General features: G+C 47.4%; 1 protein-coding gene across 2 annotated transcripts; it reads right to left on the bottom strand.

Annotated features, from left to right (window-relative positions):
• Positions 1-2838: 2838 nt before the first annotated feature.
• On the bottom strand, positions 2839-9611 carry LOC119294033 (29 kDa ribonucleoprotein A, chloroplastic-like). Of its 2 annotated transcripts, none has more exons than XM_037572313.1 (8): positions 9273-9611; positions 6340-6550; positions 5614-5700; positions 5221-5476; positions 4888-5123; positions 4345-4446; positions 3330-3617; positions 2839-3250 (listed from the first exon to the last, which is right to left on the bottom strand). In XM_037572313.1, exons 1-8 carry the CDS (start codon positions 9455-9457, stop codon positions 3206-3208), a joined length of 1410 nt encoding a protein of 469 aa, XP_037428210.1. In that variant the 5' UTR covers positions 9458-9611; the 3' UTR covers positions 2839-3205. The 2 variants fall into 2 exon arrangements, with proteins under 2 accessions (XP_037428210.1, XP_037428209.1); XM_037572312.1 differs by having other exon boundaries at positions 4888-5138; positions 9273-9610.
• Between the last annotated feature and the right edge of the window lie 16598 nt (positions 9612-26209).

Genomic DNA, 26209 nt, shown 5'->3' on the forward strand with positions numbered 1-26209 from the left:
AAAACACGTGCGTAAAAATAAAAAAACAAAATCCGGAGGGAGCGTCCAGAGCGCGACACGTGGCGAATGGCTGTGAGCGCGCCAAGTGGCGCTGATCGTTGCGAGGCTCGCAAAGGAGCGCTCGTTAATTAGTTGCTCCCGTATTTTAGGCTTATTTCTAGGCTGGCCCTTTTTCCCGTGAGCGATCAGTATGATTGTTCGCTTCAATCCCATTTTCTTGTGTTTGCCGTTCATCTCTCTCACATGGCCACATGCAAGTTTTTTACAAGCCGCGGAAGACTAAAAGTTTGCGTGTGTTTTTGTTGTTGTTGTAATTTATGAACATGCATATTTATTTTTCACTTTTTTTACTTTTTTTTGTTGCACAACATTTGCACGTGGCCATGCCGACTGCAATTGCAAGGGTTGCAACATGTCCGAAACTAAAGAGAGGGGGCGCCAATTGCATGTTCACCCTGAGCCGCATTTTCATATGGGTTACAGCTTGTCACGTGCGCCGTTGCCACGGGAGTGAGGACAAGGATGGATTTTTATTTTTATTTTGGGTGCTAGTTGCATGCCCATTCTCTGAGTTGCAACTGCATGTGGGCCATGTCGACTACAATTGCATATCTACCACTAGACTCGCAACTGCAAGTGTCGACATCTGTCTGCAATTCATGTCCACCCCTAAGCTGCCTTTTCATATGTATAACTTGTCTTGTGTGCCGCCGGTAGAGGTGACGACAGGGATGCTTTTTTGGGGTGCCAGTTGCATGCCCATTTTGTGAGTTGCAACTGCATGCTGGCCATGCCAACTACAATTGCAAGTCCGCCACTAGACTCGCAATTGCAAGTGTGGGCCCAAACTGCAATTCTTGTCCTTCCCCAAGCTGTATTTGTTATTGGGGTTATAGCTTGTTTTTATGTGCCACCGCAGCTGGAGTGACTATTTTTTGGAATGCCAGTTGCATGCCCATTCCCTGAGTTGCAACTGCATGCGTGCCATGTCGACTGCAATTGCATGTCTTTCACTAGACTCACAACAAGTATCGGCACTCGACTGCAATTCATGTCCATCAATGACCTGCATTTTCATATGGGTTATAGCTTGTCTTGTGTGCCGCCCTCGTCGCAGTGACGACAAGGATGCATTTTTATTTTTTATTTTTGTCCGTGCCAGTTGTATGGCCATTCCCTGAGTTGCAATTGCATGCAGGCAATGTCGACTGCAATTGCATGTCCGCCACTATAATAATAGCTGAAAGTGTCGGCACCAGACTGCAATTCATGTCCATCCCTGAACGATTTTCATAGGGGTTGCTTTTCGTGTTTGGCGCGGTGCTGAAGTGAGGACAACGATGCACTTTTATTTTTTATTTTTTTGGTGCCCAATTGCATGCTGATTTCGAGAGCTGCAACTGCATGCGGGCCATGTTGACTGCAATTGCATGTGTGCCACTAGACTCGCAACTACAAGTGTCGGCACCCGACTGCAATTCGTGTCCACCCCTGAACTGCATTTTCATAGGGGTTATAGCTTGTCTTGTGTGCCGCCGCCGCCAGAGTGACGAGAAGATGCATCTTTTATTTTATTTTTCTGTGCCGGTTGCATGCCCATTCCTTGAGTTGCGACTGCATGTGTGCCATGTCGACTGCAATTGCATAATTTATGAGTTTCTTCTCATGGAGACCTTCATTTATTTTTCTGGAAAAATGAAAAGTTTCTTTTCTCATTTTTGGTTATTTAAATTAAATTGAGAGTTCAAGTTTCCTCTCATGCAAATCAAGTTTGCCATGAATTAAGGAGTCATGGCCGAGTGCAATATATAGGTTTTTTATTTTGAATTTTTGTTTTCTTAAGAAATAAAGTAGTGACGTAAAGTGTGTTATATTTATTTACAACGAGAGTATTTTTATATTTAAGCCTGTTTTTTTTTCATTTTCTTTCTATTTTTCTCCTTTTGTTTTTTTTCTCGGGTCACTGGAATGTGGCCCCAACCCTCAACATCTTCTAATGTTCTCCAAAAATATCCAGCCCGAGCAGAGCCCAATTTCTGGTTGCTCTGAAATGGAGGATTCCCCTTTTTCTTGGGCAGTTTTCGATGTGTCTAATCGAAAATGAAGTGGACAAAAAAAAATTGAAGTAGCTTGTGATCAGTTTTTGAAGTAGCCGCCGTCAGGTTCCGAGCACCTCTGTTTTTGTTATAATTGACGAACGGAGCTGATTGGTTTCATCAATTGAACCCAACTCTAACCAAAATGCGCACACATATAGACCAAGCTGACTTGTGCGTGCAATTTTTCTAATGAGGCTGCTTTTGACAAAAAGAAGAAGAATGTAGAAGAAACAAGGAACGAAAGGATTTCTCGTCATTTTAGGTACAGATGGGCTTCAGGTGTAGTTTCTTTTCCCTTTTGATAAAAAGACAAACAAACAAACAACTCAAACATAAAAAACAGATAAAGAAAGGCCCGGAACGGGAGAAATTAGAACCCACTAACCAGGGAGGCAACACGGGCAAAATCAGTTCTAGGTGATGTCATTCGACTTAGACTTCGCGAAGTCTCAGTCGACTGAGACCTAGACACACCCAACAAAAATATAGCGCTATAACGATGCTATAGCGCCATTATAACGTATTCGGAAAGGAAACACTATATTTTAGCAAGTTCAGCTGCTATGGCGCTATTCACGTAATTAGCGCGCTACAGGGCGCTATAATTCAGATAGAAAGGTGGGTAAACCGCTTGGCAGCAGCTACTATGACTATACACTGGGCTTTTCGTCTTCTTTTGGAAAACGCAGGCCAAGGATGGAATGCTAAAAAATAACAGTGAATAGAGGAAAACAGGGCAAGGATAGAATGATAATGAGATGTGCAACAATGCACCTACAAATGCAGCAAACCTGCTGTTAAATTTCAACACGCATTTTACCCAGGCTTCAACATCAATTAAGCCACATTGCCGTCACATTGGCCTCAAAAGAAAAGAAGATAAAGAGCCTGTTGTCTAAGTGGTCTCACAGACAAAGTGAAATGCGCCATTAGTCCATTAACTCGAACTAACTGCACGTTTTAGGGCAATGACTCGAGAAGTGATCAATTTAGACCATAAACTCGTTTAATTGATCAACTAAGGCTGTAACCGAATCGGACGAAGAAAAACGGCCACGTGGCCATCACGTCAGCACACCTTTGAGCGCACACGAACTGACTAATATTTACAGGGGTTCAAAGTGAATCTGCAGTGCACGTCCCTCCAGAATCTGCAGAAATTCAAAGAGAAAATCAAGTTTCTGAATGGAGACCCAAACTGACAGTTGATACAAACATCTTTACACTGACCTGTCTGTTGAGGGCATAAACAGCGTCACACGTTTCCTCCTCTGTGGCCATCGTGACAAAACCGTATCCCCGCGATCTCCAGGTTCCTCCTCTGTGCTCGTAGACGACTCTAGCATCGACCACTTTGCCGTGCTTGCTGAACAACTCCTCCAACCAAGAGTCACCGACATGCGACGGCAGATTGCCCACATAGATTCTGAATGCGGACTTGGATTGATGGGAAGGAGTTTCCTCCCGAGCGCCTCTCCGAGCTGCTTTGTGCACAATAAGAAGCATCCCAAACAATTTCTGTGCACATAAAAGGTCAATCAGAACTGCATTCTTTAGCACAAACTTATCTTATGTAGCATATGACTTACACATGACACTAAGCTCGACAAAAAGAACAACTAAAAAGTGAATTATACTAATGAACACCCTCTCTCATGCGCATAGCATACGAATGAATAAGCTGGCAGAGAGTTAACAAAAACGAAGAGGACGATGAATAAGTTGGCTTCAGATTAGATAATTGAGATTTCAGAATGACAAACTGGGAGCTATTGCAGGAAGCTGTGTTCCAATGTAAACTAGGAGCGGCCCAAGCATATAGTTCAACTATGATCACATGAGATAGAACAGGTTCCCGATAACATGTTTTGGTGCGCACGCTCCATTGAGCCCACACACCAAAAATTCAATAAATGTTCTGAAAAAATATTACACTGGCGAATTACTATAATATGTGAGTTCGCAAAATTTCCCATAAATTTATGACTTTTGGTTAAGCTGTCAAAGAAAAACTAGATACTCATGCATTTGTCATTTTGGATCTTTCTGGTTTCATTTGTGCAGCACACAAACTTCTATTAAAGAATATTTTAAATTCTTGATAGTAGTATTTATAATTTACGGATGTAGGGTACAGTGGAGCTCAGGCTCTCTAAACAGGTTCCTTCAACTTTATTTAACTTCAGAAAAATATAAGGACACTAGCCCCAATAAATTATTGGTATTATTTATCAAATGTACTCACAAAGCCATCGAACATCTCCACAGCGAGCTCAGCCTCCTTAACAGTACTCATGGTGACAAATCCATATCCACGGCTCTGGCCTGTTCCTCGGCTGTAAATAACCTAGGCATAAAAAATGTAGAAGTTGTGTTTCAGAACAAAGAGAAAACCAGACATACGCACACCTGACAAATTAACAGCAGTAGCCGATCCGAGTGGCAAAACATAAATCAAACATTGCGTGTAATCAACAGCATCTCCAGATAGCACAAACATTCTTTGCAAACCAAATTACCAAAACAGTATCGCAAAGCAATCTGGTGCAAATTCAACATATCACACAAGAAGCTTAGAAAGCAGCCACCTAGATTCTAGTAGATCTACCCTGTGAGCTTTAGCAGCGCACATCATGACATTACAATCATACAGGAAACTGCATCGTGTTGCAGAAGTGGTTACAGGGCCAATTTCAGTTGTGCATACATTATTAAGGAGTCAGAACATAACACGCTTTTTTCACATATCGATTACCATACAAAGATAATGAAGAGCTAAGTGGCTTACCTCTGAGAACTCAACAACACCAGCTTGCTCAAAGAGCTTGGCGAGGTCCTCGCTGACAACATCGTAGTGTAGGTTCCCTACGTACACCTTAGGCGTGCACCCTTCATCCCCTTCCTCCTGGTATGGCTCTTGTGGGCAAGGGGTGGCGGTGCGAGTAACCCGAGCGGTGTGAGCATTGTCTCTACCTCTTTCAGCTCTTGTCAAAGGAGATGCTCTTACTGCACCGACAGTTTGCCCTGCATTCGGTAAGACTGTAAGGAGTATATCTCTGTTAGTTTTGGTGCTCAGCATTCAGAAGAGAGCTTCCATTAGCAAGAGACTAGTGACAGAAACCTGGCATGGAAGATGGATGTGACTGTGGGGCTGAGACTTGATGATGTACATCTTGCTGTGTGGGTGGCACCATTGGTGGGTGCACGGCATTCTGGCATTTTTCTGAAAGAGATGCTGTCAGGCGGCCGAGCCTGAATGTCTGCCTCAGTATTTTCCAGCTCATTTCGTCATCGGTACCATGACAATGATCATCAGTCAATAGACCTTTACCCCAATATTTGCATGGAGCTGGAACATCACATACAAAACAGTAGCACTGCATTTGAAGAAACAAAAATCAAGTCACTGTTGTGCACACTACTCTGCTACGGGTATATTCATTGTGTCATGATATATTGCCAACAGCATCAGGGAGTGACAATGGTTACTTCAATCACAATGCTAAGTACTTACCATGGTACAATGCCTGACGTGAGAAGTAGTGCCAAAGGGCAAGCTAGAGCATAAATGGCGCGAGTGAGGGAAGTCCCTGCACGCTACCTGCAGAAGCATACCAATTGTTAATGCCAATAATCAAGGAGTGCCTGAGGTAAACTCTGGCATTATAGTATAACTCTTTCTAATATTAAATTTGACATGAACTGAAAAAGCGCAGATAACCGATGGTCAATACAAACATGTGGACATGGAGACTTAAGCAAACCCACTTGGATATTGTACAGTTCATTTCTATTTGTTCAAGGCGGACGACGTGAACTCTGATTCGATCCAGGTATTCTTGTGGGAAGGTTGGCTAGAGATTTTCTGGAAAAGTGCCAGCCCCTTTCGGTTCATAATGAGACCGGACTAATTCTGTTTTGATTCTATAGATCATTTCGCTTAGTACTATGTAGGAGATGAAAACCTCATGTAATGGAATGGAGATTTTTTTAATAGAATGGAATACTGCAATTTTAACCACTTGCATAGTGTTTGGATTGAGGATGATGTCTTGCAGCAGCAGCGGCAAACAAATAAATCACCTTTGTCAGTCGATTCTAAAGTCACACCTGCTACTAAATCAGCACAAATACTCGCACAGTACAGCACATCTGATGACACCTCTGTAGATAGCCCCCAATATAACAAGGCGCCGTGTGTATCCGCATGCACAAATTTCATAACGGAAGGCACAAATACCTGGCCTTTCTCTGCAACGATGAGCAGTTCATCCAAGCTGCCATCAAAGCCGGCACTCCCCTCCTGTTTCACAACGGCAACCGGCACATCGGGGTTGCTGTCTAGAACCACGCAATCGTCGTCCTCCTCCTCCTCGCCATCGGACTTTCCCTTCTTCACCACGACGAGATTGCGGTCCCCGGTCGGCCCTCCTTCACCAAAACGCGACTTCCTGGTGTTAGACTATGTATAACTTCTGTACCTATGTACGTATTGTAACACAACCATTATATATAATGAGATAAGCCACCCCTAGAGGGTTGTGCTGGTTCCCAAAACTTATTGTCTTACATGGTATCACGCTAGGTTACGATCGCTTCCGCTTCTAAACCTTAATACCCGCACCGCCGCCGCAGCCGCCGCCGCCTTCACCGCCGCCGCCGCGCCACCGATCGCGCCGCCGCCATGTCGAGTGCCGCCACCACCGGTTCCACTGCTGCGGGCTTCCTCCCGGCCTCTCTTACGGCTCTGCTCAACCTCCCGCTCGATGCCGTCTCCGTTCCGGCTCCGATCGGGACAAGGAGCATCGGCTCCGTCTTCTCCACGCCGCCGGCGCCCTCGCTCGGGCGTGACCTCGTGGTCCACACCGCGGCGCCGCCGTCCGCTGCGGATTCCGCAGGCGTCATCCCGCCGCTCCTGCCGCGAGCGGATCACACCGCCCCGCTGGCGGGGTTGGCGGCGTCCGCCCCGGCCGCGGGCCTTGCGGCGTCCGCACCGGCCGCGAGCTTTGCGGCGCCCGCCCTGGCTGCGGTCCCGCCTCCTCCCGCATCGGCTTCGGTGCCTCCGGCTGCCTCCATGGTGTTTGCACCCTAGGCAGCCTCCTCGATGGGATCGTCTTCGCCGCCGCCGTTTCACTTCGGTCATCTCATCACCATCAAGCTCTGATACCATGTAAGACAATAAGTTTTGGGAACCAGCACAACCCTCTAAGGGTGGCTTATCTCATTATATATAATGGTTGTGTTACAATACGTACATAGGTACAGAAGTTATACGTACTGAGTCTGAGGCTACCGTGCCTGGCTCCTCGTCACCGGCTGACTCGTCAACGTCGCCGTCCTCCAGCCCGTTGCAGGCTGCTCCGTCGACCTCGGTGGTTCCTGTGTCTCGACCACATACACGCAGTCGCAGTGGCATTTTCAAACCTAAGGAACGTACGGATGGTACGGTTGCTTGGTTGGCTGCTTGTTTGGCTGCTGCTGTTGCGGATCCATCTTCTGAGCCTCGCTCATATCAGGCTGCCCTGCGCATTCCACATTGGCGAGAGGCTATGGAGCAGGAGTTTCATGCTCTTCTTCGTAACAAGACATGGACTCTCGTTCCTCCACCACCACGGGTAAATGTTATTGACTCAAAATGGGTATTCAAAGTGAAGAAGCATTCGGATGGATCTATTGAGCGTTACAAAGCGCGACTTGTTGCTCGCGGTTTTCGGCAGCGTCATGGTCTTGACTATGAGGACACCTTCAGTCCTGTCGTCAAGCCTACCACTATTCGGCTTCTTCTCTCCATTGCTGTTTCTCGTGGTTGGTTCCTTCGTCAACTTGATGTGCAGAATGCTTTTCTACATGGATTTTTGGAGGAAGAGGTTTATATGAAACAGCCGCCTGGTTTCTCTGATCCTGATCGTCCTGACTATATCTGTCGTCTTTCCAAAGCACTATATGGTTTGAAGCAAGCTCCTCGTGCCTAGCATGCCCGCCTTGCCTCTGCCCTTCGTGCTCATGGGTTTGTGCCGTCCACTGCTGACACTTCATTATTTCTTCTACAGAAGCCAGAAGTCACTATGTATCTTTTGGTATATGTCGATGATATTATCCTTGTCAGCTCTTCTCAGTATGCTGCTGATGCTCTTGTCTGCTCTCTTGGTGCTGATTTTGCGGTCAAAGATCTTGGGAAGCTTCACTACTTTCTTGGAGTTGAGGTCACTTCTCGTGCTACTGGTCTTGTCCTTACGCAGAAGAAGTACTCCTTGGAGTTGTTACAAAAAGCCGGCATGCTGAAGTGCAAACCGACCACCACACCCATGTCATCTACCGACAAGATAACAGCTGTTGATGGTGAGCTTTTGTCTCCTGCGGATGCCACAGAGTACAGAAGCATTGTTGGTGGACTTCAATACTTGACGATCACGAGACCAGATATCTCTTATGCTGTTAACAGGGTTTGTCAGTATCTTCAGGCTCCCAGAGATACTCATTGGGCTGCTGTTAAACGCATTCTTCGTTATGTTCAGTTCACCCTGACTTTTGGTATGCATATTCGGCCGACTTCCTCTCGGGTCCTTTCGGCCTTCTCTGATGCAGATTGGGCTGGTAGCCCAGATGACAGGCGATCCACGGGGGGTTATGCAGTATTCTTTGGCTCTAATTTGATCGCCTGGAGTGCTCGGAAACAGGCTACTGTGTCACGTAGCAGTACTGAAGATGAGTACAAGGCTGTGGCTAATGCTACTGCAGAGATTATTTGGGTGCAGTCTTTGCTTCAGGAGTTGGGTTTGTCTCAACCACAGCCTCCTATTCTTTGGTGTGATAACATCGGTGCTACATACCTTTCTGCAAATCCAGTATTTCATGCCCGAACGAAACACATTGAAGTTGACTATCACTTTGTACGGGAACGTGTATCACAGAAGCAACTTCAGATCAAGTTTATCTCGTCTAAGGATCAACTTGCAGATATCTTCACTAAGCCTTTACCACTGCCACAATTTGAGGCTTGTAGGCGCAATCTTACCCTTCTCAGTTCTTTAGAAAGTGGCTAAGATTGAGGGAGGGTGTTAGACTATGTATAACTTCTGTACCTATGTACGTATTGTAACACAACCATTATATATAATGAGATAAGCCACCCCTAGAGGGTTGTGCTGGTTCCCAAAACTTATTGTCTTACACCTGGCCACGGGAGCAGATCCGTCGCCCTCCTCCTTCTCCTCGTCGGAGCTAATCACCACAACGTCCGGCGCCGCGGCCCCCCTCCTCCCGCCCCCAGAATCCCTGGCTCGACCGGACGGAGGGCTCCGGGAAGCCAAGAAACCCTGGGCGAGGCCGCAGTAGCCCGAGCCGTCGGCGCGCACCATGGATCCGGTCCGGTCCGGTCCAGGAGCATACGCGTCGGAAGTGCAGCAGATCTTGGCTCACGGCGGCGACCGGCGGCGAGGAGAGTCTCTCTCTTGTCTCTTCCTAGCCCTTCTTCTTGAGAGGAAAGAAAACAGAGTAGCTCTGCTCCTCTGCGCCTGTTCTGTACTGCTACGCGTATGGCTGGTGTGACGGCTGCGGGACCCACCACTACCTCTATTTTTTTGAAATTCGAATGCACAGAGCCCGCCGTTTTTGTCAAGGTGGTGTGGGCCGATGGGCCTTTGCCGACCCGTGGACGATTCCAACAGTTCTGCTCGCTCGCTGAATTGCGTCCAAAATTTGCATCGGGAGCCATTTCAATAACCTAGCAAGTTCTCAAAAAAAAACCCTAGCATCACATAAAATAAATGGAGGAAAACAGATCAGTAAACTGACCCGCGGAACTTAAGGAACTAGAATTCCTACAAAATTCATGTGGAAACGTCCGCTCTTTTTTAATGGACCATGAGAAGTGACACACGACAGGTACGAGCATGGCAACTCCGAATATTTTTGATGGCTAGTTTAGTTACACAAGGATGTCAATCTTTGTTGGCAAGCATGACAACTTCATGCTTCATTTTATTTTATAACAGAAACTTGTGGTGTGTCATTGGAATTTGTCATCATTGCGTGACCGAAATTGCCATAAAAAACATCAGGGTTGGTGCCACACACCTGACATGTGGCACTTATCATTTAGGTTTTTATTGGAATGGTCATTCTAATGCTGCGTTTGGATGTTTGAATGGAAGGCATCCTTATTCAATTGGTTTCGGTTTCAATTCCACCTCAGCGAGGAAACTGTAATGGACATGAATACGAATTCGCTTGTTTGGATGCTAATTTAATTGGCTCATGAAATCTCAGTTGAATTTCAATACCAAATCATGTTGGATGGCAAATTATGAAATTGGATAGTGCTTTAAAATATGTAGAATATGTGACTATAATTGAATGATTATATAGCAATGTGTGACTCGAAAATGCCATTTGGAGGACGAGCTCCATGCAGCTCGCTATCAGGGTCGTCAGTAATCCCATCGAGACGCTGCAGCAACGCATTTATGTCATGTATTCGTGCCAGCAGTTTTAACCCCAATCATGTATTATGTATTTTCATAGGTAGCATCCCATGTCGTCCACGGCTCGCTTACAGGCTGGTTAGGCATGCGATCCACTTCCCCATCATGGCCCTGCAGTGCCAGCCTCTCTCACAAACGCTCATGAACATGGGCACTGTTGAGTAAATAGGTAGTTTTTTGATTAAATTAATCCATGAATAAATCATGAGCATGACATGGACAACATTGATAACACACCGATTACGATTTAACAGAGCATGTACTACCCACATAGTAGAAACATCTACGCATATCGCTAGTACTGCTATAACAGAAAGAAATACGAGAGGGATAAACGATGTATACCCTCCAATCGGCCACACGGCGGCGGTGATGGTGGCAGCAGCCGCGGCATCCTCGGCGGCCTTCTTGTCGGCCTCGGCCTTCTCAGCGGCGGCACGGTCGCCGTCGGTCGACATGGTGATGACGAAGGTGATGCGGACGTAGATGAACAGAAGCGAGCAGTCGCGTAGTCGCTACCCAAAAACATAATCGCCCCTCTCCCGTACAGGATCCGAAGAGGCGGGGTTTCGGAGGCCTGCTCTCCCGTCAACCATGTACGCGATGAACGGGATGGAGTCGCCGGCGGCGGCAGCAACAGAGGAACGACGTGGGCGTGGAGGCGTAGATGCGTTCTGTTTCGCGGCGGCTAGGGCTGGCAGCGCCCCACATATATATGTGCGGCCGCGCGTGGAGAGACGTGGGCTGAACCCATGTCCAAGTCGGTAGCCCATGATCCGACGTCTCAGATCGTGGCCCTACCTGTCAAAGACTCTCCGTTCCTGACCGGCAAAAAGAAGTGCATAGGAGTGAGCTCGGCTCGGCTCAATCCCGCAACCCGCGGCGCGTCGTGACGAGGCATGGCGTGGCGTGGCAAGGCGAGTGGAGGAGGAGGAGTGCGCGAGGGCTTCTTTTCTTCTCAAGCTCCAATAGCATGAGGGAGAGAATCCCTTATAAATCACTCCAACTCTCCTTCCACTAGCATGGTGGGACTAAACTTCCACCACCTTATCATGCCACCCTCCATGGGCCCTTAGAGATTAAATCTGAAATTGTCATATGGGCTCTAGGCCCATCTCATATTTCAACAACCCCCACCAGATCTCAGGGGCCCACTTTGTCCTTTGTTCCAAACGTTGTTTTGATATACCAGCATCTCAATGGAGACCGATTAAGGTTGAGCTCCACCTAGACTAAGTAGTTACACTCCTTCACAACTAAACAATGGACTATGCCTTGAATTGTCAGTTTGGCGTCAAGAAGTTTCACCACAAGTCTCACTGATATGAGGCTGCCGAAGGCCGACCCCTCGGGTGGAGCATATTAGTCACACTCCTGGCCTGTTCATGAGCTTGTTAGAGATCACCCCAATCTCATAGACTGTGACCAGCAGTCAGGCTCATATAGGTGTGTTCCTCCAAAGATCGATCTGTAGGATAGCATCTTGCTTATACATATAAGCCTTGGAATACATTAAGACAATAGTCATCCTTCCATACAGTTTCCGAGAGTATTGCATCTCCAACGGAGTGGGTTAGTAAGGTTACTCTCCTCAGTTCACCACTGGGTTGTTTCCCCAGGTCCTACTTCCACTATAAAAAAATACACTTCCGTGATGATACGTGTTTGTCGGAGTAGGTCGCGTTTTTTGTCATGCATGTACATCCATGACAAATTTATGATAGAATCAAGATAGTCATACCTGTGCTGTCGTAGAAGTGTTCCATGACATTACCAAAATTATCATCACGGAAGTGTCCACTTCCATGATGATAAATCGTGCGTCACAGAAGTGCTTTCGTCAAGGGTGACCAACACGTAGCATCCACCGTAACGGAACGCCGTTAAGCTATCGGGTCGGATTTTGGATCCGATAACCCGTTAACAGCCCCGACCAATGGGAAATTTCCACGTGTAAAATCCTGATTGGCTGAAGGGAACACCTGTCAGCTCGTCAGTGGGCCAGATGTCGCCCGTCCATTGGAGGAGACATGCCTATGGTACGTCGACACATGGCTGGGCCCAACAGAGGCCCATATAGGTTAAAAAGGCCGGCCCAGTCAAAGGCCCGTAGAACTTAATCAGGTACTAGTGGGCCAGCCCAATAACGACCTGCTTAATAAAGGCCCATTTACGGCCCGAAACCAGATCTGGCCCATTAATTGTTCGCCCAATATTTGGGCCCATTTACGGCCCGAAGCCAGATCTGGCCCGTTAATTATTCGCCCAATATTTGGGCGCATTTGCGGCCCGAAGCCAGATCTGGCCCGTTAATTATTCGCTGAATATTCGGGCCCAACTACAACCCAATGACTTTCGTCCTATTAGAGGCCTGATGTAGACATGGGCCCATTTCAGCCCGGTGTAACTTTCAGCCTGGGAATGGCCCGTGCTGCCCATGGGCCATATATGGTCCGACGGGACATTGGGCCCACTAACGGCGCGTGCTAAAGGTGGCAACAGTTAAGCCCAACGTGACTTTGGGCCTGTTAAAGGCCTGTCGCGTAATTCGGCCCGTTGATGCATGTACTAAGCTTTCGGCCTCTTAAAGGCCCATGATATCAGTGGGCCAACTAAGGCCGGAGATATGTTTCGGTCTGGTAATGGCCCGTGAGCTAACTGGGCCCATAACGGACCGGTCTACATTTCGGCCTGCTGAAGGCCCGTTGACGACTAGTGAAAATTGAGGCCCAACATGCATTTTGGCATACTAAAGGCTCGTGGTTTCATCTCGGCCGTAACAGGCCAGTACAATATTCAGCCTGTTAATGGCCCAACGCTACCTGGGACAAACTAAGCGCTGACAAAAGGCCCAACTAAAATATAGGCCGGTGTAAGTTTGGGCCTGGCGCAATGTGTGAAGGCCCCAATCATTCGGGCCCAAGAAAGACGCAGGCCGGCCCAATTGTGGCCCGCTAAAAACCTGGCCCGTTAGAGTTGAATGTTTCGGCCCTGTCGACTACATTTTTTTTCAGATAGCGAATGATGGCAGTAACTAGTAGGAATTAAGAACAAACCTACTCTATACAATAAAGAAATTACGGCATAGTAACTAAGAATAAACCTACACTATACAATAAAGGATTTAAGGTATATTACATCCACTGGGCATCGAAGTTCGCCACCAGTGATCATAAAGCGCAACGAAGAAGCAGATTACAAAAACTGGGCACCATTGCAGCGTAACAAAATAATACTGAACCGAGACCACTTCCAAGACAGTTCAAGAAAGGTTAGCCTTGCGGGGGAACTGTTGCGCAAGCTGCTGAGCAAGGCTGTGAGACCAGCCTAGCATGTCGGTCATAGCTTCCAGGTGTAGCTGTTTAGCGATGAGGTTCTCATTGGTGTTCTCCGCAATCTTTCTTACAGATAGGACTTCAAGTCGAAGTTGAGTTGCAGAATGCCTTTCTGCTAGAACTTGGGACTAAAGAAGTCGAACTGATTCAGATAACGAATTCTGTGAGCTTGTCTGACTGTTAGTCTCAAGTAACTTGAACACTGCATCAAGACAAGACTTTGGGGTTGTCTCGCTATCTTCAAGATGTTTTGCCTTCTTTGCTGCAATATATGTTGGGTTTGTCTCACAGCCTTCAGCAGACTTGTGCATGCCATCAGGCATATCACCCTGAAACAAAGCAGAGAGATGACAGGTTTTGCACATGTACAAACAAAGATGATAATTGTTCTATCAATTCTATCCAATTTCGAATTAGAAAATAAAGAGTAAGTGTTGGGGAATGTAGTAATTTCAAAAAAATTCCTACGCACACGCAAGATCATGGTGATGCATAGCAACGAGAGGGGAGAGTGTTGTCTACGTACCCTCGTAGACCGAAGCGGAAGCGTTGACACAACGTAGAGGAAGTAGTCATACGTCTTCCCGGTCCAACCGATCCAAGCACCGTTACTCCGGCACCTCCGAGTTCTTGACACACGCACAGCTCGATGACGCACCCCGAGCTCCGATCCAGCAAAGCTTCGGGGAGGAGTTCCATCAGCACGACGGCGTGGCGACGATCTTGATGTTCAACCGTCGCAGGGCTTCGCCTAAGCACTGCTACAATATGACCGAGGTGTAATATCGTGGAGGGGGGCACCGCACACGGCTAAGGAACGATCACGAAGATCAACTTGTGTGTCCCTGGGGTGCCCCCCCGCCCCCGTATATAAAGGAGCAAGGGGGGAGGCCGGCCGACCCCTTGGGGCGCGCCAAGGAGGAGGAATCCTCCTCCTAGTAGGAGTAGGATTCCTCCTTTCCTACTCCTACTAGGAGGGGGAAGGAAGGGGGAGAGGGGGAAAGGAAAGGGCCCCCCCTCCTTGTCCAATTTGGACCAGAGGGAGAGGGGGCGCGCGGCCCACCCTGGCCGCCCCTCTCTCTTCCCACCAAGGCCCATGTGGCCCATTAACTCTCCCGGGGGGTTCCGGTAACCCCCCCCCCGGCACTCCGGTTTTCTCCGAAATCACCCGGAACAATTCTGGTGTCCGAATATAGTCGTCCAATATATCAATCTTTATGTCTCGACCATTTCGAGACTCCTCGTCATGTCCATGATCACATCCGGGACTCCGAACAAACTTCGGTACATCAAAATATATAAACTCATAAAGAAACTGCCATCGTAACTTTAAGTGTGCGGACCCTACGGTTCGAGAACAATGTAGACATGACCGAGACACGTCTCCTGTCAATAACCAATAGCGGGACTTGGATGCCCATATTGGTTCCTACATATTCTACGAAGATCTTTATCGGTCAGACCGCATAACAACATATGTTGTTCCCTTTGTCATCGGTATGTTACTTGCCCGAGATTCGATCGTCGGTATCCAATGCCTAGTTCAATCTTGTTACCGGCAAGTCTCTTTACTCGTTCCGTAATACATCATCTCGCAACTAACTCATTAGTTGCAATGCTTGCAAGGCTTAAATGATGTGCATTACCGAGAGGGCCCAGAGATACATCTCCGACATTCGGAGTGACAAATCCTAATCTCGAAATACGCCAACCCAACAAGTACCTTTGGAGACACCTGTAGAGCACCTTTATAATCACCCAGTTACGTTGTGACGTTTGGTAGCACACAAAGTGTTCCTCCGGTAAACGGGAGTTGCATAATCTCATAGTCATAGGAACATGTATAAGTCATGAAGAAAGCAATAGCAACATACTAAATGATCAAGTGCTAAGCTAACGGAATGGGTCATGTCAATCAGATCATTCAACTAATGATGTGATCCTGTTAATCAAATAACAACTCTTTTGTTTATGGTTAGGAAACATAACCATCTTTGATTAACAAGCTAGTCAAGTAGAGGCATACTAGTGACACTCTGTTTGTCTATATATTCACACATGTATTATGTTTCCGGTTAATACAATTCTAGCATGAATAATAAACATTTATCATGATATAAGGAAATAAATAATAACTTTATTATTGCCTCTAGGGAATATTTCCTTCAGTAAGTTCAAAATATCAATAGCATAATTTGGCATTGTTCATAATGCGGGGAGCTTCACCACACTATTGGATTACCATGTCAACATAACAAGCATAGATGAAGGGCAAAGAAAATCATTGTATCTATTTTGGATAATGTGCATGGCATGTTGTTCATATCATCAGCCACATCAGTAAGATAAAACATGAGATGACAAGGTGCAAACGTGGCCTACTTCACCACACACTGGATTATAGATCCACAAAACCAAGCATACATATAGGGAGTATTAAGTAATGTGCATGGTATGAATAAGAAATTTGGTTTTACAAGTAAAACTTAGAACTTACGGTTCTTACGAACATGCATTTTGGTAGAAACAGCAAACTAAACAACAGTAAACGATAGGGAGTATGAGCAAATTAAACAGCAGTTGAGGATAAAGGCTTTAGAAGGACTGACTTACATTAACAGTTAACACCGGCTTTATAATGCCCTTCTCCATGTCAAGGGAAGGATAACTCAAGAATTTCAGCACAGAATCTTCTTCATAAGCATTGCATGTACTCTACATTTTGTAGAGAGTAATTATAGATATGATAATACTGGAAGGGATAGAGGATAATGAAGATAAGATGCAGATTGATGCTACATAATAAACTACCAATCCCTGGAAGTACAAGCGTTACAGGACAAAATGTACTGACAAGAGCAATGGGCTACACTTCTGCACTGGCATTGTCTGTGTATTCTACTTGTTGGTAAGATTAAATATAGATCTGATCTTTTTTAGTAAATGGTGGGCAAGGGAGATAAGATGCAGAATGCTACAAAATGAACCAATCCCTCTTCCCATAATACAAGAGTGTTTTGAACACTGGTGTACTGTACAAAACGTTCTTATATTATGGGACGGAGGGAGTAGCTGTTAATGTAAGTACAGTGATAGACCACATTCAGTCCTTACAAGAGGACTGCAGAGCTAAACCTCTTCAAAAGCATTGGGTTGATTCTAAATTTGTGTAAGAGTCCATACGGATCTTATAATGTCCACCAAATGGACGATTATGAGGCTAACATGTGCAGTGATGCTACATAATCAAACAGCTATGAAAGTAAGTATGGTCATACAGGGAAAGAGGTACTCACAAGAGCAATGCAGTGTGCATTATAGTTGCGAGATTATGTGGTCCCTTGAGAACGAATGTTCTTCTGCTAACAATTTTCGTACAAGTGAGACATTAAGGCAAATACAGAGCATGATACCGAGATTTATAAACAATGTTCTCACCAACATGGCTACATTTCCTAGGCATGACTATGGGCGCTCCTTCCCATGCAGTAAATCACATTATACAGTCGACAACAAGCCCTCCAAGGCCACCAAATAACACTCTGTGCCACGCCTGGTCCGACCACCCCTACCACGGGCTCTTGGGATGTCCCTATCGTGATCTCTATATTAACCTACAACTTATGGCTAGTCTATTTTAACTACTCATGGCGACTTTATAAAATAGCCCCGGGTTACACGTGTTCGACTCAAACACCTAACCCTCCGCTAATGACAAGTCCAACTGTAACACAACGCGTACACCTAATGGTCGACACATAATTTTAACACACCACCTAGATGAATATGACCTCGCCATCTTGAAGCCACTATGCGCAAACCTCCACGTACCTGGACTTGAACTACTAACCATGAGCTCCACTGCTACTTCCTTGATGCTATATGACTCTACCTGCAACTATAGTCCCTGCGTTTTCTCATTCATAGTCAAATGCTCTCACGAAAATTAAGTCCTAACTTCCTGGAGTATCCGTTCAATGCCATCATGTGTCGATCATAAAATTCACCATATCGGACAACACTGATGTATCATCATCCTGACAACTTGATTTGCGTGAAAGTAAACAACTCGCATATTTGATGCAGTCTCGCCTGTTGTTAATTGCGTGTCTGAACTTGAAAGAATTTTTTTGTTGCTTTTTAGTTATCTCGAGTCAAATTCGTTGTTGTCTTATTCTTTTTTGGATGGTCTTTTACATGCCATACAGCTATAACACTCTTCCTTATTTTGCATTTTCATCCGCAGTTTGCCATGTGCACCGAACACCATTTAATATACGACAATGTACTCTCCAAGCTTTTGACATTTGTAATTTCTGCCACTTTTGCAGATTCTTCATGATCAACTCTCATCCATCTTCACATGCGTCCACGTGACCATCAATTTCTTGGCCAGCGTGGCAAAAATACTATCATTGAAAACTACATCCAAATATGAATCCACCAATATAATTTTTATGACATGCATTAACATTTTCAAAGGTGGTCAAATTTTGACCCAAATACAATGGGGGCTAATAAATCCGGACGGAGGTCGGAATGACATAGTATGCACTTTTATATAGGAGAGCTATTAGATTGAGTATAGATGACATGACAATGAAATAAAAAAACAGTAGTTGGTATAGTATTAACAATACCACAATAGCTACATGTCAATCGCCTGAATTTCGAATTTTGGGTCGATTTTGGTTGAAGGAAGAAACAGGCGCAAGGGAGGAAGAAACTCGCCGAAGGGGAGGAAGAAGCTCGCTGGGCAGGCTACCCCAGTATCTTTCTTAGGGTTTTGGGTGGGGGCGGTGGTGGACGGCGGTGGAGGGGGCGGTGGTGTGGTTTTGCTGGAGAAATAACTTGGCGCGAGGGGGGTGAGGGTGGGCCTAGAGGGATGTCCGGGACCAGTGGAAGACTGGCGGTGGGGGAGGGATGGTGCAGGAGGCCAACGGTTAGGCCGGTGGTAGTTGGCGACTCGGGGTAAGTGACGATGCCATGAACCTAGGGTAGGGTCATAGGTCTGACCTATACGACCTACCCAAGGTCATTACCCTAGAGACATTCAAAGTATAGCAAGAAGTACCGACTGAAGCCATCGAGTGCAATCCACTCGACCAGTCATGTCACACAGATACCCCAATTTCAGTTGACCTAGATGAAGTCATTCGACCGTACAGGAAACCACTCGGAGTACAGATGACCTAGAGTCACTCAGGATGGCAACGGTCCAGCATTCACTCCGTAGTCTTAAAGATCATTCATAGCACTTTATAGCTGGTGTTACCAGTAACGCCCTGTCTTAATGTACATTGAACCGTGTAACGGGGGACGGCTGGGGTCCTGGCGCACTCTATATAAGCCACCCCCTCCTCCGGGACAAGGGTTCAGACTCCTTGTAACACACACACATATTCCAATTGGACGCCTCAGGGCACTGAGACGTAGGGCTTTTACCTCCTCCGAGAGGGGCCTGAACTCATAAACTCGTGTGTACAACCTCGCCAAAGCTAGGGCCTTGTCTCCTCATACGCACCCCTACTCTTACTGTCAGACTTAGTACCACGACAGTTGGCGCCCACCATGGGGCCAGGAGTCTTAGCGACTTCCGGCGAGGTTGCATTTTCTCCGATCTTCATCGACATGGTTTCTGGCGGTGGCTTGGTCGTGGGCCATGAGTTCCGACTCAGAGTGCTCACTTTCATCGCCGACGACTCCGTCTGGCTCCAAGAAGCCCCCCTCGATGTCAAGGCCCTTCCGATCCGTGAAGCATCACACTTCCGCGCGAGTGCTTGCGGCGTTCTCCTCTTGCACCCGTAGACTCCATATTGGTCGGTCCTCACATCGTCCACCCACTCCGCTGGTCGCTACCACAAGCGATCTGGTCGGTCGCGGCTCCAGCGGTGGGTAAAGCATGCAGTGGCTTGTTCGACGGCCACCCCACAAGTCGCGGCGATCGAGCCCGATGAATTTCTCTACGGCCCAGTCGACCTGTCGACTGGCTCTGCGGATACTTTTTTCGAGCGCGGGAGTTGTGACCCCGTGAAGAAAGTTCTTATGGTCGATCCTCGTCGCAGCCCACCCGTGTTTCGTTGCAATGGCGGTGATGGCGGTGGCGGCGGCCCGTCATTCGACCACGATGAGTACGAGCCCCAACCTCTCAATTTGTAGCAGAGGGAAGAGTTGCATCGCCGCAAGGTGGAGGCACTCCAGACCCCCATCATGGGGGAAACCGCCGAGGCCCGGGCCTTGGAGGTGGTGCGCCTGGCCACGTTGGCTGAGCGCACAAATCTGGAGAACCTCCAACACTCTCTCAACGAACACGCCCGTCGACTGGTTGCGAATCCAGTCGACATAGGAGATAATTATTTCCACCTAAACCTTAGGTATACCGCACTCCGATCCAAAACCTTACAACTGCCGCACGTGTAGCAGAGTCTATTCAGCCATCCCGATCAGAAGCTGGAAGAGGCTTGGAACAGATCCGTCCGCTGCTCCAGGCGGTGGGAGAGCTGAACTCCGCCGTCTCCTAGTCGCGGAACAGGATCCATAGTAGGCCAGTAAGAGTAGATACAGTTCAGTCGGCACACAGTCCTGGGTCACCTTTGCGACGTGAAGATCATGAGCATCGTCAAGATCAACACCTTGGAAGAGCTCATGGGGAGTTTGATCATAGGTACGCCCGCGACAATCAACGTCGAGTTCCTCCACCCCCTCCAAGAGAAAGGTCATATGCGCCCCGGCGGTATGACGACAGGCGCCTGTATGGTAATAACCGCAAAGTTCCAGTCGACCCAAGAGAGCCTAGGTTCGATGCAAGGTCAGTCCTTGTACAAGGTTTGGTCAACCAGAACAGAGCATACAGAGAAGGGTTGGATAGAGACAGACCTAGTGGTAGTAGGGTGCATGTTTCCGGCCCTGAGTGTTTCAGGAGAGCCATCTGAGCCGCTGAGATTCCTCACAACTTCAGATTGGCGACTGGCGTCAGTAAGTTCGCTGGAGAGTCGAAGACTGACACTTGGTTGGAGGATTACCGAGTGGCCGTGCATATTGGTGGCGGCAATGATGAGGTGGCCATGAAGCACCTCCCTTTGATGCTCGAAGGTTCTGCCAGAGCCTGGCTGAATCAGTTGGCCCTTGGGAGTATTTTCAATTGGGAAGAGTTGGCCCGAGTGTTTACCAAAACATTTGAGGGCACCTGCAAGCGGCCTGCTGGTTTGATAGAATTACATCACTGCGTTCAAAAACAGAATGAGACTTTGAGAGACTATATCCAGAGATGGACTACTCTTCACCACATGGTGGAGAATGTATCGGATCACCAAGCAGTTTGTGCCTTTAAAGAAGGCGTTCATTACAGAGAGCTAAATCTGAAGCTCGGTCAGACAGGAGACATGACTCTGTCTCGGATGATGGAGATTGCCACTCGGTACGCTAACGGCGAAGAAGATGACCGACTCCGGAGCGGCAAGCACAAGTCAGTCGCCCAGGACACCGGAGGAGGGAACTCCAGTCAGAAACAGAAACGTAAAGCTGAAGCTGCAGGTCCTGTTGAGGTAGCAGTCTTGAATCAGGGGAAGTTCAAGGGGAAGCCTAAAGGACCTTGGACCCCCAAGAAAGTGAAAGATCCAGTCGGGAATGATGTGCTTGATTTATCCTGTCACATTCACACCAAAAAGGATGAGGAGGGTAACTTGATTCTTCCCAAGCATACCACTCGACAGTGTCGACTCCTGATTCAGAGTTTTTGTGAGAAAGGTTAGCCTAGTGAAAAGGAAAAGGAGTTTGATAAGGAAGAAGACAAAGAGGAGGATGAAGGTTACCCCAATGTTAATGCCACTTTTGTGATTTTTTCTGACGTCGAGAGCAAAAGTCGATTGAAAGTGATTAACAGGGAAGTAAACATGGTTACTCCAGCAACAATGACATATTTGAAGTGGTAAAAAAACCCCATTACATTCGACCAATCCGACCACCCAGCTCACGTTGCCACCCCTGTGCGGCAAGCATTGGTGGTCGACCCAGTCATTGGGGGCACTCGACTGACCAAGGTTTTGATGGATGGTGGCAGTGGTCTGAATATCCTACACGCTGAGGCTCTCGAAGGGATGGGCATCCCGATGTCCAAGCTCACTGAGAGCAACATGCGATTCCATGGAGTCATCCCAGGAAAGAAAGCCGATTCATTCAGTCAGATCACTCTTGACGTGGTTTTTGGCGATGAGAAGAATTATCGCAAGGAAAAGTTGACCTTTGAGGTAGTGGATTTCAAAAGTGCGTACCATGCCATTCTGGGTCGGCCTGTGTACGCTTGTTTCATGGCTCGACCGTGTTATGTGTACCTCAAGTTGAAAAAGCCTGGCCCCAAAGGCATGATAACAGTCACTGGGAATCAACAGAGAGCAGAAGATTGCCTCTAGAAAGGCTCTAAGATCGCCGATGAACAGATGGCAGCAGTGGAGTTTCAAGAGTACCAGAAGAATGCAGATCCGAGTGATTTGTTGCGTGCAAAAAGCATGCCTTCTGAGTCCGCATTTCAGTCGGCCGGCGAAACAAAACCAGTTCACATTCACCCGGCCGACCCCAATGCTGCTCCGACCCATATTTCAACAACACTCAACAGCAAATAGGAAGAAGCGCTCATCCAGTTCCTTCGTGAGAACTGGGACATCTTTGCATGGACACCATCAGACATGCCAGGTGTACCCAGGGGACTGGCTGAGCACCGTTTGCGAGTCGACCCGAAAGCAAAACCCGTTAAAGAGCATCTCCATTGGTCCGCCACGGAGAAGAGGAAGGCAATTGGCGAGGAGGTGGCTCGGCTTCTGGTAGTTGAGTTCATCCGCGAGATATACCACTCCGAGTGGCTCGCCAACATCGTCATGGTCCCCAAGAAAGATAAGTCACTTCGAATGTGTATTGATTTCAAGCATATCAATCGGGCCTGCCCAAAAGATCATTTCCCTCCGCCCCGCATTGACCAGATAGTCGATTCAACTACGGGATGTGAGCGCATGTCCTTTTTGGATGCGTATTCCGGGTACCATCAGATCCGTCTGTATGGACCAGATGAGATAAAAACAGCTTTCATCACTCCATTCAGATGTTTTTGCTATGTCACTATGCCCTTTGGCCTCAAGAATGCTGGTGCCACGTTCATGCGCATGATTTAGAAGTGCCCGCTTACTCAAATCAGTCGGAATGTGGAAGCATACATGGATGACTTAGTGGTCAAGACACGCAAAGGTTCCGACCTACTGACTGACCTCGCTGAAACCTTTGCCAACTTGAGAAGGTATGATATCAAGCTCAATCCATCAAAGTGCATGTTTGGAGTCCCAGGTGGAAAGTTACTCGGTTTCCTCGTTTCCGAATGAGGGATCGATGCAAACCTAGAGAAGGTTGACACAGTCCTCCGAATGAAACGCCCCGTGCGTGTGCATGATGTTCAGAGGCTTACTGGTTGTTTGGCCGCATTGAGTCGATTCATTTCATGCCTCGGTGAAAAGGCATTGCCTCTTTATCGACTGATGATGAAGTCTGTTAAGTTTGAGTGGAATGACGAAGCTGAAGCAACGTTTGAAGAGCTCAAAGCCTTGCTTTCCACCCAGCCAGTGCTTGATGCTCCTATTAGCAAAGAGCTTTTACTGCTTTACATCTCAGCCACTTGACAAGTTGCCAGCACAATGCTCAAGGTCGAGTGGGAAGAAGAAGGCAAGGCCTTCAAAGTGCAACGCCCAGTATATTATATTTCCAAAGTCTTAACTCCATCCAAGCAGAGATACCCACACTATCACAAGCTTATTTATGGAATTTATTTGACCATGAAGAAAGTTGCACACTACTTCTCGGACCACTCGGTTTCAATAGTCGGTGATGCCCCACTAGCAGAAATTCTGACAATAGAGATGCAACTGGTCGAGTGGCAAAGTGGGCGATTGAAGTCCTTCCGTTAGATATCAAGTTTGAGGCAAAGAAAGCCATCAAGTCCCAAGCTATAGCAGATTTCCTCGCTGAGTGGACTGAACAAGAGCAATCGACTCAGGTTCACTCGGAGCATTGGAATATGTTCTTCGATGGGTCTAAGATGCTAAATGGTTCTGGTGCTGGAGTGGTTTTGGTATCCCCAAGAGGCGAGAAGCTCAAGTATGTCCTCCATATTCACTTCGATTCTTCAAACAATGAAGCTGAGTATGAGGCACTGTTGTATGGGTTACGTATGGCCATTTCACTCGGCGTCCGACGCTTGATGGTCTAGGCAACTCAGACTTAGTGGTTAATCAAGTAATGATGGAATGTGACATCAGGAGTGCAGCAATGACCGATTATTGCAATGTAGTAAGAAAGCTAGAGAAGAAGTTTGAAGGGTTAGAGCTCCACCACATACCCCGAAACAAGAATCAAGCCGCTGATGATCTGGCGAAGATATGTTCCACTCGGAAACCTATTCCCAGTAATGTGTTCTTGGAGCATCTCCACACCTCGTCCGTACAAGAAGATCCGTTCAAGGAAGAGCCCCCGCAACCGAGAAGTTCAACCAATCCGACTGAAACCGAAGTCCCAGCTCTGGTCGACTTGATCATGGAAGTCTTAGTGATCACGCCCGACTGGACGGTGCCATATATCGCGTACCTGCTCAGGTAGTAACTCCCGGAAGATGAAGATGAGGCCCGCCAGTTCGTCCGTCGATCGAAGGCTTTCACCATGATAAAAGGGCAGCTTTACAGAGAAAGTGTCACAGGAGTGGCTCAACATTGTATCACCCCAGAAGAAGGCCGAATGATTTTAAACAAGATCCACTCGGGGACCTGTGGTCACCATGCATCCTCTCGGACCATCATGGCCAAAGCATACCGAGCAAGATTCTATTTGCCTCGTGCAAATGAGATGGCAAAAGATATAGTCGACAAGTGCGCAGGTTGTCAGTTCTACTCCAACATATCCCACAAGCCCGTATCTGCCTTGAAGACTATGCCACTCATCTGGCCATTTGCAGTTTGGGGGTTAGATATGGTTGGACCATTCAAGACCGACAGAAGTGGTTTCACTCATTTGCTCATAGCAGTCGACAAGTTCACCAAATGGATCGAAACCAAGCCTATCAAAAACCTTGACTCAAGCACTGCCGTCAGTTTCATCAACGAGTTGATATTCAGATATGGAGTCCCTCACAACATTATCATGGATAACGGCTCCAACTTTGATTCTGATGAGTTCAAGGCATTCTGTGCTTCCCAAGGCACTCGGGTCGACTACGCATCCGTTGCGCACCCACAGTCGAATGGGCAAGCAGAAAGGGCGAATGGTTTGATCCTTCAAGGGCTGAAACCCAAATTAATGCGTGACCTCAAGCACGCTGTTGGGGCATGGGTGACTGAGTTGCCATCCTTCTTATGGGGATTAAGAACAACCCCAAATCGGTCGACTGACCGGACCCCTTTCTTCATGGTATATGGCGCTGAAGCTGTTCCAAGTGATTTGCTGCACAATGCTCCCCGAGTGGAACTCTTCTCAGAAGCTGAAGCAGGATTGGCATGCCAGGACGCAGTTGATCTCCTGGAGGAAGAACGTGAGATGGCTCTGATCCGATCGACCATCTACCAGCAAGATCTGCGTCGATTCCATGACTGCAATGTCAAAGGTCGAGCGTTCCAGGAAGGAGACCTTGTGCTCCGAGTGAATCAGAAACGACCTCACAAGCTCGCTCCGGCCTGGGAAGGTCCCTTCATCATCACCAAGGTGCTCCACAACAGAGCGTATCACCTCTACAACGTAGCCAAGAAAATGGACAAGCCACGCGCGTGGAATGCAAAACTGCTTCGCCATTTCTACACCTAAACCACATGGATCGGCGAGTTGTAATAAAAGTCCTTCAGTTTGCTTATCAAAGACAAGATTTTTGCAGTATCTTAATGATTGTTTTTCCATAAACACATGTGTTCAAATACCCCAGTGGGTGGCTTAGCTGCGAACCTGATTCGCCTAAGTTAAAAACTTCTCCGAGTGAAAGCCCACTCGGGGGCTTAGCTGCGACCTTGTACTCGCCTAAGTTAAAAACTACTCTGAGTGGAGAGCAACCCTCCCACTCGGGGGCTTAGCTGTGACCCCGCACTCGCCTAAGTTAAAAACTACTCTGAGTGGAGAGCAATCCTCCCACTCGGGGGCTTAGCTGCGACCCCGTACTCGCCTAAGTTAAAAACTACTCCGAGTGGAGAGCAATCCTCCCACTCGGGGGGTTTAGCTGCAACCCCGTACTCGCCTAAGTGAAAAACTACTCCGAGTGGAGAGAAATCCTCCCACTCGG

This window comes from Triticum dicoccoides, chromosome 4B (genome assembly GCF_002162155.2).
Source record: "Triticum dicoccoides isolate Atlit2015 ecotype Zavitan chromosome 4B, WEW_v2.0, whole genome shotgun sequence".
NCBI classification, from domain to species: Eukaryota; Viridiplantae; Streptophyta; class Magnoliopsida; order Poales; family Poaceae; genus Triticum; species Triticum dicoccoides.

What these genes read in the sequence shown, in the direction of transcription:
- LOC119294033 (XM_037572312.1), bottom strand. Translation starts at nt 9,457, where the DNA reads ATGGTGCGCGCCGACGGCTCGGGCTACTGCGGCCTCGCCCAGGGTTTC. An exon ending in GTGTTGTTGAGTTCTCAGAG is followed by an intron (nt 4,447 to 4,887) that starts GTAAGCCACTTA and finishes TTTTATGCCTAG; the next exon opens with GTTATTTACAGCCGAGGAAC. An exon ending in TGGAGATGTTCGATGGCTTT is followed by an intron (nt 3,618 to 4,344) that starts GTGAGTACATTT and finishes TTATGTGCACAG; the next exon opens with AAATTGTTTGGGATGCTTCT.